The following is an 11,248-nucleotide window of genomic DNA, read 5'->3' on the forward strand; positions in this document are numbered from 1 at the left end:
GGTGTCAGAAACTTTAACAGTTGCAAATATCTGAAGGCAGCACAACTGAAAAGGAATCATGTGGGGTGGTGTAAGGGGGGGACAGCTAGGAATAATGAAGAGAAAGAATAGTTTCCTGACAGCAAGAGCTGTTAGTCCAGTGGTTCTGCAGAGGAATTCCAGGGGGTACATCAACTCATCTAGATATTTGCCTCGTTTTACACCAGGCTACATAAGAAGCACTCGCGAAGTCAGTGCCAACTAAAATGCCATACAACGGCTTGTGTATACTGCTCGATAGACTATACGCTGAAATGTAAAGACCACATTTATATTCCAGTTGACTTATTTTAGAATGACATGGTAAAAATGAGAGAGAGTCAGCACTGTGTCAATAATAGCGTGCTGTGATGGGTTTGTATGTGTGTGTCTGAGTTTGTAAACAAGTCGTTTTTAAGGGAGGTGAAACTTGGGGATACACAAGACAAATCAGACTTTTGAAAGGAGTCTTTAAACCACGATTGGAGGACTTCAATAGCTCAGACATAGGTGAGAGGTTTATCGCTGGAGTCGGTGGGCGAGATTCGGTGGCCTGCGTTGTGCAGGAGGTCGGACTGGATGATCACAATGGTCCCTTCTGACCTTAATATCTATGAGTCTATGAAAGGGGTACAATAGTCTGGAAAGGTTGAGAGCCACGGTGTTAGGCTGTGGAATAATGTCTCACGGGAAGGGGAAGGAGCGCTCTCTTAAGCGACACAAGGAACAGGTGGAGCTGGGGTCCTTCCCTTTGAACGTTTGCAAAGGCTTTGGGGAGGAGGGAGCAGCAGGAAGAGGGGTGTCATAAATATAAAGGGAAGGGTAAACACCTTTAAATCCCTCCTGGCCAGAGGAAAAACCCTTTCACCTGTAAAGGGTTGAGAAGCTAAAGATATCCTCGCTGGCACCTGATCAAAATGACCAATGAGGAGACAAGATACTTTCAAAGCTGGAGGCGGGGGGGCGGGGGGGGCGGGGAGGCGGAACGGACAAAGGGTTCTCTCTCGCTCTGTCTGTGTTGCTTTTGCTGGGACCAGAGCAGGAATGCAGGTCAGAACTCCTGTAAAAAGTCAGTAAGCAATCTAGTTATATATGCGTTAGATTCGGTTTTGTTTAAATGGCTGATAAAATAAGTTGTGCTGGATGGAATGTATATTCCTGTTTTTGTGTTTTTTGTAACTTAAGTTTTGCCTAGAGGGATTCTCTGTGTTTTGAATCTGATTACCCTGTCAGGTATTTACCATCCTGATTTTACAGAGGTGATTCTTTTACTTTTTCTTTAATTAAAATTCTTCTTTTAAGAACCTGATTGTTTTTTCATTGTTCTTAAGATCCAAGGGTTTGGGTCTGTGTTCACCTATGCAAATTGGTGAGGATTTTTATCAAGCCTTCCCCAGGAAAGGGGGTGTAGGGCTTGGGGGGATTTTGGGGGGGAACGACGTTTCCAAGCGGGCTCTTTCCCTGTTATTTTTGTTAGACGCTTGGTGGTGGCATCAATAAAGTCCAGGGTCAAAAAGGTAAAATAGTTTGTACCTTGGGGAAGTTTTAACCTAAGCTGGTAAGAATAAGCTTAGGGGGGTTTTCATGCAGGTCCCCACATCTGTACCCTAGAGTTCAGAGTGGGGAAGGAACCTTGACAAGGGGGAATAAGGGATGGGCAGTTAGATACGGGCCTAAGCTGCAGACATCAGATCTGGTTTTGACTTGAGTTTGTGATTTGGGAGCTTTTGCTGACATTCCAGCGGCTCTGTAGGCTGCTGCTCTGAGCAGGTCAGTTCTCTGCCGTCTCACTGAGTTCAGCTCCTCCCTTTCCCCCTTCTATTTGTTCATGTATCTGGAGCCCTTTGAATGGCTGGGGAGGGCAAGGACGACTTTTGCTCCTGACTGTGGGCTTTGAAGTCTGACAAAGTTAATATCAGTCATCTCGCCAGCTGCCTTTTAAGTCTCACCTTCTCTCGCTTCTCTTTCTCACTGGTCCCATCCAGCAGGATGTCAAACATGTTCGACACTCTGGCATCGGTGGAGAACTCAATGCGCAGCTGCAGAGGGATGAAAGAGCATCACGTGTTGGGCACCAGGGCAGAAACCCGAGGCGGAGGTCTCCCATTTCTGTTTCGGCTGCGTGCATCTCTGTCTCAGACTGCAATCATTTTACACCGCCTGTTCAATCAGCTTCAGCTGCACACGGACTTCGGTTTTTGACTTTTGCCATGTGTATCTTTCCACCTCTGAAGCGCAAGGATGGAGCCAGAGATTCAGCCCATAAGCTGTTCTCTCTGTGTGGTGCGCAGGCCTTTGAACACATGGCAAGTCATCTTCCAGCCCCCCGAGCGACAGTTACCATCTGCACTCAGCGGAGATGCTTGCTCTGGAGTACAGAGGTGCATCGTCAGCTTCAATACACCTGCATGCAAAGCTCTGTGTGCACTGCCAAGTATTTGGTGCTGTTGCAAAGGCCTTTACCTTTTCCTGAATATTGGCTCCCAGACGCCTCAGGGTCTCCTGGAAGTTTTTGTTGCGGGGCTCAATGGTGGCACACCTCTGGACGTCTTTGAAGGCTTGGTCCAACTTCCCCAGCCTCTCCAGAGCCTGGCTGCGCCTGTACAGGGCCTTAATATCTGAAGCATTGATGTCAATCGCTAGGAAAGTGATCAAGTACAAAAAGGAATCAGCATTTGCTTCAAAGTCCAGCCCCATACAGAGAATTCACTAAGACAGTAACGATGAAAGTACTTACCCTGTTCTTTCAATAAACCTCTATCCTATCTGATAGCTGACACAGTCAAATGCAAGCTGTATATCTGTTTCCAAAAACATGGAATGATGCTCAAAAGAGCAGTGACAAAGTAATTGGTTCATTAAGACACCTGGCGGGTCTTGCCCACATGTTCAGGGTCTAACTGATTGCCAGATTTGGGGTCAGGAAGGATTTTCCCCTGGGTCAGATTGGCAGAGACTCTGGGGTTTTTTTTTGCCTTTCTCTGCAGCCTGGGGCACAGCTCACTTGCTGGTTTAAACTAGTGTAAATGGTGGGTTCTCTGTAACTCAAAGTCTTTAAACCATGATCTGAGGACTTCAGTAACCCAGCCAGAGGTTAGGGGTCTATTACAGGAGTGGGTGGGTGAGGCTCTGTGGCTGCAATGTGCAAAAGGTCAGACTAGAGGATCATGATTGTCCCTTCGGACTTTAAAGCCTATGAATCTATGTTGTCAGTGTGGAACCCACTTTAGGTGACCGACAACCAGCATCTCACCTGGAAGGTGGGGTTGAGTCATCCTGACTGATCCAACCAACCAGGGATGGTAATACCCGTTCAAGGGCACCGTGCTTAATGAACATCAGGGAGTGACTTCCCAGAGCTCCCTTACAGATTTCCAGTTTGGGCATGTTCCTGAAGCTGGCAGAAGGGGTAGTTTGTGCTCTGGTGGAGTGATTGGCCATTTGGTAGCTGACTGATAGGCACTACGTGATCCATTTTGATATCATCTGGGAGGAGAGGGCCACGAAGAGATGAGAAGACAGTCTGAAGGGCTTTAACATAGCAAGACAGAATAATAATGTCCCAAGTGTGGCGTTTCTTCTCCCCAAGCGCCAAATGAGGTTTGGGGAGAATACAGGTAAGGTGGGAGACTTTGCAAATGGAAGACAGAGACCACGTTAGGCTTAAGCCTCAGAGGAGGTCTCAAAACTGTGTTGCACAAGGGGGTTCAACCATAAGAGCTCGGCGTTCACTGACCCTTCTAGCCAATGTGACTGCAGCTAAGAGGAGTCTTGAGGGAAAGGTGCTATAAAGAGGGTCCCAAAAGCAGCTCTTGCAAGAACGACATTGAGATCCCAGGCAGGAGGGGGTTCTTGAACGGGTGGGTCAGTATGCAACAATCCCTTCGAGAATTTTTATACCATGGGAAGAGGCAGCCCCAGGTTCTATACTGACATTGCTGGTACTGGAGTGGTCGTCAGTGCCAAGTCTTTAGTGGACACAGAGTTCCAGTCAGTACTGGTCTTTGGAGTCACGCCAGCTGGTATGGGCCACTCGTAGGGGATGACTTTACAGGGACCTGATCAGAGGTTGATCTTCCCTCATCTGGGTCTGAGGTTGCCAGCATGCATTTGTCCATCAGGTGAAGCTCAAGGCAGGTGTCCCAATAATCCCATGTCCATGGAGAGAATGTTCAGCGAACAGAACGCCAATCTGGAATATGACTGGAATATGACTGGAATATGGCAGGATGGCCCAGTGGTTAGGAGATTAGCCGAGGACTGGAGACCTGGGTTCAATTCCCTGCTGTGCCACAGACTCCCTGTGTGATCTTAGGCAAGTCAGTTAGTCTCTTTGTGCCTCGGTTTCCCATCTGTGAAATGGGGATGACAGTCTAGCCCAACCTCACAGGGCAGTTGTGAGGATAAATACCTGAAGATTGCAAGCTGCTCAAGTACTATGGTGATGGGCACTTCCTAAGTACTTAAGTTAGCTTGACTCACAGTAAAGGCAAAAAAGACAATAGCTTTGGCAGTCAATGAAAGGGATTAAGCATTGCAAGATAGGCAAGGCTTAGAGCCTGCAGGCTTGGAGTCTGCCATCAGGCACAGAGCACCAAGTGAAACGAAAAGGTTTAGCGGTTCTTAATTAAAAGGGGAAAAAATTAATAAGGGTGGAGAAAACGGATTCCATTCTGACTCAGAATCAGAGGAAAAAGGGCTAAGAGGTAGTGGGTCAGACATCACTAATTCCGTCTCAGTGCCATGGGTGGAAAGAGGGAACGGAGGGACAGTAGTGGTCACCAGATCCTTGATGTCCTTGGGTTTGGGGGGTGGGGAGCCATGAGGACGTGCATGGCACAGACGTAGCCCAATGGACACTGCTATTCAAAAGATTCAGATCTTGAGTGCGTGAGGCTCACATGTGCCTAGAGTGGGATCCACACTGACCACTTGAACATGGATTTTTGTCTAGGGAAGAGATTTTTTTCCCTATTAGTTCACTGAATGGATTTGCCAAAGTAAACATAAGAACATCCATTCTGAGTCAGACCAAAGGTCCACTGAGCCCAGTATCCTGTCTTCTGACAGTGGCCAATGCCAGGTGCTTCAGGGGGAATGAACAGAACAGGCGATTGAGTGATCCATCCCCTGCCATCCAGTCCCAACTTCTGGCAGTCAGAGGTTAGGGACACCCAGATCATGGGGTTTCACCCCTGATCATCTTGGCTAATAGCCATTGGTGGATCTATCCTCCATGAACTTATCTAGTTCTTTTTGAAACCCAATATAGTTTTGGCCTTCACAATATCCCCTGGCAAGGAGTTCCACAGGTTGACTGAGCAGTGTGTGAAGTAGTACTTCCTTTTGTTTGTTTTAAACTTGCTGCCTACTAATTTCATTGGGTGATCCCTGGTTCTTTTGTTATGTGAAGGAGTAAACACCACTTCCCTATTCACTTTCTCTAACACCACTCATGATTTTATAGATCGCTATCAGAACATCCCCTTAGTAGTCCAAGCTGAAAACTCCCAGTCTTTTCAATCTCTCCTCATATGGAAGCTGTTCCAGACCCTTAATTTCTGTTGCTCTTCTCTGTACCTTTTCCAATGTTAATATATCTTTTTTCAAATGGGGTGACCAGAACTGCATGCAGTATTCAAAGTGTGGGCATACTGGGGATTTATATAATGACATTCTGATATTTACTGTCTTCTTATTGGTCCCTTTCCTAATGAGAGTGCATTCACTGAGGTTTGAGATCTTTTTAAATCTTCAGTTTTTAAGGACACGTTTACCCGGGTAGAACACTTTCATCCCCCTTTAAGCACAATGGACATGTAGAGAGGATACCTGTACTCCCATTCCCCGGCACACCCCATTCTCTGAGCACATGGAAAAGTGATGCTCTTGTTTCATTGTAAAGTTAAGAGGATGAACTTTATATGAACTAGTGTAGAATCCTGGTATTTAGCGTTATAAGCAAAACAATTTATAGCGGATTTCTTGAACTGCACAAAACAGTAAAGCTACATGAGTACAGCATATAGTAGTTACCTTTTTCATCTTTACCTTTTCATTTACGCAAAACCTATCACATAACTAACACTAAAAACTTTAAAAAAAGTTTAAGTGTGAGTTTAACTGATTTTATTAAGTGGACACAAAACCAGCTCTGAGAACAGACTAGATGGACGAGCAAGTGCATATAGTGAGACTCAAATCCCACATTTTAGACCTCTCCTTCTGCTTACCTCTAGAAGCGTCCGATGCTGCTTGGGCATAGCTCTCCTGTCAATTCAGAGGGAATAGAGATTTATTAGCTATAAAGATGGGCAATAGACACTCTTTCCTTACTGGCATAGAATCATAGAAATGTAGGGCTGAGAAAGATGGTCACATAAGATACATTGTAACAGCTTCCAGTGCAAACACTGAGCAATGGAGGATCTCCAAAGAGCTGGTTCTGCATCATTTCCAAGTTTTCTCCTGGCCATATCAGTAGCAAAGATGATCAGGGAATAGGCAGGCTTGTGTATGATGGTCTTTTGTAGAAATCATCATAGCAAGTCACCGTAAACAGCCTAGTGTAAGTTAGACTCCTTTGTTATGTGTGCGGATAAGTTGGCACCCAAATTCATATACTGCAGAGACATCTATATAAAACGTACACAGAGGGATGGGGGTCAAGAATTCAGGTCCCTCTGCTACCAAAAACCTCTATTGTTTGGGCTAAAACCTCCCTTAACTGGTAAGCAGCATGGGGCCCTTCTCTACAGGCTGGGCCCAGAGGCTAACATTGCTCAGCTAGTACATTATGCCCTGGAGGCATAGTGGGATGTAGCATCTGGCATTTTTGCTTCATCCTCAAACAGCGTCACCTGGAACTTTGCTGGAATTAACATCCCCTTGGTAGTGAGTGCTGGCAGAGTTAATACTGCAGGACTATGGCTTTTTGGCAGGTTGAGAATAACTGAAGGCCTCTGTTTGTGTGGTCCCTGCTTTTTAAGAACTTACTTGTTTCCATTTGGTTTGTGCTAGGCAGTGTGTTCCAGTCAGATCCTGTTTGTTGAATAGGCAGGAAGGCTCAGACACAAGGACAAGCGACTGAGGGCCGTGGCTCAACTCCATTCCCTCCCAGTAAATAAACCCCTCCTGAGTTTTATCCCTTCGCATTAGACCTCTACAAATGCTCATCTCCAAAGTGAGATTGTGGCCCAACCAGAAACACTCCACGGAAAGAAAAATGCCCTTTAGTGCATCTAGATCAATGTAACGTCTTAGAAATTAGTTGTGATGCAAGTGGGTCAAAGCTATTGCAGACCACCAGTATCCCGCATGTCTCCAGGCTCACAACTTGACATGCTGGAGAGCAAAACGTTTTGGAACTGGTCGTGCGAGTGGCACTGTTTTCTATATTAAAAAATAAAGTGAGCAGCTAAGCCCCCCAATGCCCAAACCCACCTGTCCACCATCACGAGTTGCTATAATCCCCCCTAATCCAGACCCAGGTCAGAGGTTCTCATCTCACCGTTTTCAGGAAGCAGGCTGCCCTATTCCTGTACAGAATGGCCTGCAGTGACTTGTCCTTGGTAAGTTTCATGGCTTTGGTATAGCTGTTAATAGCATTCTCATAGTCGTCGGCCTGAAAATACTTATTGCCTTCCTCCTTCAACTGAGCCGGGTCCTCCATCTGGGGAAGGAAGCCACAGTTCAGCCTCTCTCATAGTCTTTGGGGCAGTATCAATTTCAGTTAATGCTTTGGTTAATTTGCAAAACGTGCAATGCTTTCTATGCTCAGTTACTTGCCTCATAGGGTGCAGGGAAGATTAAACATCCCCCTTGTACTGATGGAAAAGGGATGCATAATGCTGGGTAACTAGCGCAGGACAATGCAGAATGTCAGCATCAGGGTAGCAATACTGGGATGGGGAGTTGCTCTAATTGGTCTCCAAAATCTTTTCACAGCCCTTTCCTGATAATTTTGCTGTAATAGGGAGCTAAGTACTATGGAATCAGGGAAGTTGGACTGAATGAGCCAGAGATGGAAGGAACTAGTCCTCCATCCACTCTGGATTCTTTCCTGATGTACATTTATTTTAAACAGTAGAAGTCTGGAATTCCAGATCCCAGTGCCTGGATAGCGTGACAAAGTCGGGCAGGAGAGTCTGGGAAAACAGGGATATTAGCCCTAGAATGCAAAAGACCCTTTTTCCTACAAGCTGGGAAGGGGTTACTTCAGGTCAATTAAGGAACCCTGAGTCCAATTAAGGGCTGCCTGAAATGTGTTAAAACTTCTCTCCTGGTGAGGCAAGGGGGAAAGAAACTGGTGCCAGGCAGGTGGCATCAGGGAGATTGGCTTCTCCAGTGTGAGAGACTGTGCTCCTCCCCATAGGGGAGACACCCCAAACCCAGTGCCTGTTTAGGGGAAGGAATGACACCCCGGAGCCGGCGACAGGACAACACCTGCCCCAATGAGGGGGCTAGGGAAAGGTATTCCCTTTTTTTGGTGCGTTATGGACTTATTTCCTCTTGTTTGGCAGAGGAGCACTTCTCAGGACTTCCCTGAGGCCTACCGGGAAGGCTCTGAGAAACAAACCTGAAAGAGGGAAGAGACATGCTCCAGAGTGGGGCTGGTTTATCCCAGGCCCTATCCCTGCCAGAGGAGGGCGCACTAGGTCTGGCAAGGCAGAACGGGTGCCTTGCCACAGTAGTCAAACCTAGAACCAGTCTGATCTCATGATCCGCACACAATGCATGCAGCTTCAGCAAGAGGCCATGCATTGCAGATTTTAACACAAACACTTACGGCCACCTCACTGAAGGTTAAGGAAGCAGGGGAGAGAAATTGAAAGCTCATATTGCCATCACTTGGGAGAACCAGCACAGTCTTGCTGGAAGTGTAGCTGCTCTTAAAACTGGCCCTGGAGAATGCTGACAGCCTATTTACATATATTAATGTATGTGACGCAACTCCAACAAGAAAAGACGTGGGACTGGTAAAGTGGAGATTAAAAATGGTCTAGACATGGCCCAACACCTAAATAAAAATGGCCTCAGTTTTTAGCAAGGCTAATGAAGAGCTTAGAGGCAGTGGCAGGGTGGCAAATGGGAACGAGGATTTGGAGGTAGAAATGACCACATCCAAGGTGGAAGTCAAACTCAAACATCTTAATGGTACTAAATCAAGGGCCCCGGATAATCTCTAGCCAATAAATTAAAGGAACTGGCACATGACATTGAAAGCCCAATAGCATGGATTTTTAATGAATCTATAAACTCAGAGGTTGTACCCTATGACTGGAGAATTGCTAATATAGTTCTTATTTTTAAGAAACGGGGGCGGGGGGGGGAAGGACCCTGGGAAACTACAGGTCTGTTAGTTTGACTTCAATTGTATGCAAGATCTTGGAACAAATTTTGAATGAGAATAGTGAAGGACAGAGGATAATGGTAATTGGGATAAAACACAACATGGTTTTACAAAAGGTAGATCGTGCCAGGCCAACCTGATCTCCTTCTTTGAGATCACAACTGATATTTTTAGACACAGGAAACGCAATAGATTTAATCTCCCTGGATGTCAGCAAGGCATTTGACATGGTTTCACATGGGAAATTAGTTAATTGGAGAAGATGGGGATTCATATGGGAATTGAAAGGTGGATAAAGAACTGGTTAAAGGGGGTCTACAGTGAGTCATTCCAAAAGGTGAACTGTCAGGCTGGAGGGAGGTTACTAGTGGAGTTCCTCAGAGATTAGTTCAGGGACCAATCTTAACATTTGTTACTGAACTTGGCATAAAAAGTGGGTGTGTGCTAAAACGTTTTAGCCAAAGAATTTCCTAGCCTTGCTCTCTCAGAAAAAGAGCAAACGTTCCCTTTGTGTGAGAGAGGCCTAGGGATCTGACCCCACACACAGTCATTGGTATTTCTGGCTAAATTTTTGTCAAGAAATTGGCAAAACACCTACCAAGCAACTAAGCTCAAAGGGTCAAAACAAACCCAGCCTGGACAGTCTATAGTATCACACTGCATTTGTGGTAGCCGTGAAAGAAGGGGCAAAACTGAAATTTTGCAAGACAATAAATACGCAATGTTTTGTATTTCGGCATTACAGGAAAACATTTTCAGAAGTGAAAAACGCATGCGAGTTTGTCAAAATTCGAATTTTGACACTACCATTTACATTTTTTTCTTATAAATGTCAACCAACTAATTGTTAACTAAATTCAAAACCAGACTTTTAAAAATCCAGCCAACAAGGCAAGTAGGAAAAAAGGCTAACTAAGGACTTCCTCAGATTATGGATTCATGTTGTCCATACTCTGAAGAAAGAATTTCTAGAACCACCTCAAGCCCTTTCCACGGCCAGAACTAGTGTACGATCAGTACGCCAGTTGGAGTGGTTTGCTAGGCTGAAGCATTTAAAACGAAACCCAAACTACTCCTCAGCGTGAAAGGAAGTAAAAAGCTGACCTGGCTTTTTAAAAGCATTATTTAAAGCCAATCTTTTTATTAGCAGCCAATTTGTATTGTGGGGGGGAAGGAGGGGGGAAAGGGGTTTGCAGTCTTAAAAATCCGCACAGTAAATGGTGGTCAGTATGCATGCATCACATGGTGAGAAAAGACCCTATCTCGCATTTCAGTTCCTAGCCATATTTGGGCAGCATTAGCTGCCCCTGCAGCCTGTCAGTGTCACCTGTCACTGAACTCAGAATTCCCCACCCCCGCAGGGGAAATGCATTTCAAATAAAAACAAATCAATTCCTTAAAGTACGAAGGCAGTGCATTGCATCCCACTGGGTCCTGCCCATCCCTGCCCTCCATACCTGGTGTGGATAATTCAAAATGCTGAGACAGTCACCAGCTTGGGACACACTCTCCTTTGCTAAGCCTGTCCACTTGCTTCCTCCCCTTGTACTACACGATATGCTGGCCTCCTGTGCTTTATATAGCTCAGTGAAATGGTCATGAAGCCCAGGACAGCAGGATAGTGAACAAGGGGCTGGGGGTGAGGTCAGATTTCAAAAGGAAAAGAGTTTTTTGAATTGGAGGATTCGGATGCCTCCTGCTAAAGAGGCAAAATGCATTTCAAAGACCTGCATCACTGTTGTCGAAACCTGGACTGTGGGCTTTTTAAACAGGAAAAGCCAACAGCTGGGTTGATGGAACACCCCTGCCCAAAATGCGCAGACCCCCTTCCCTGTCTATCTAAGGAAGCATGAGACATCTGAGCCGCAGGAGCCAATG

The 11,248-nt window shown here is 45.8% G+C and overlaps 1 protein-coding gene across 2 annotated transcripts in view; it reads right to left on the reverse strand.

Moving 5' to 3' along the window:
• The window catches only part of UNC45B (unc-45 myosin chaperone B), a 33,098-nt gene extending 22,198 nt beyond the window's left edge, over nt 1-10,900 (reverse strand). For both annotated transcript variants that reach the window (XM_073315173.1, XM_073315175.1), the window contains exons 1-5: nt 10,828-10,900; nt 7,529-7,690; nt 6,252-6,288; nt 2,482-2,657; nt 1,968-2,057 (exon numbers count right to left, since the gene is read on the reverse strand). In XM_073315173.1, the coding sequence (XP_073171274.1) occupies nt 1,968-2,057; nt 2,482-2,657; nt 6,252-6,288; nt 7,529-7,690 (465 nt within the window). In that variant the 5' untranslated portion in view covers nt 10,828-10,900. The remainder of the gene's footprint in view (nt 1-1,967; nt 2,058-2,481; nt 2,658-6,251; nt 6,289-7,528; nt 7,691-10,827) is intronic.
• Nucleotides 10,901-11,248: the final 348 nt, after the last annotated feature.

Source organism: Lepidochelys kempii, chromosome 17 (assembly GCF_965140265.1).
Source record: "Lepidochelys kempii isolate rLepKem1 chromosome 17, rLepKem1.hap2, whole genome shotgun sequence".
In the NCBI taxonomy this organism is placed as follows: domain Eukaryota; kingdom Metazoa; phylum Chordata; order Testudines; family Cheloniidae; genus Lepidochelys; species Lepidochelys kempii.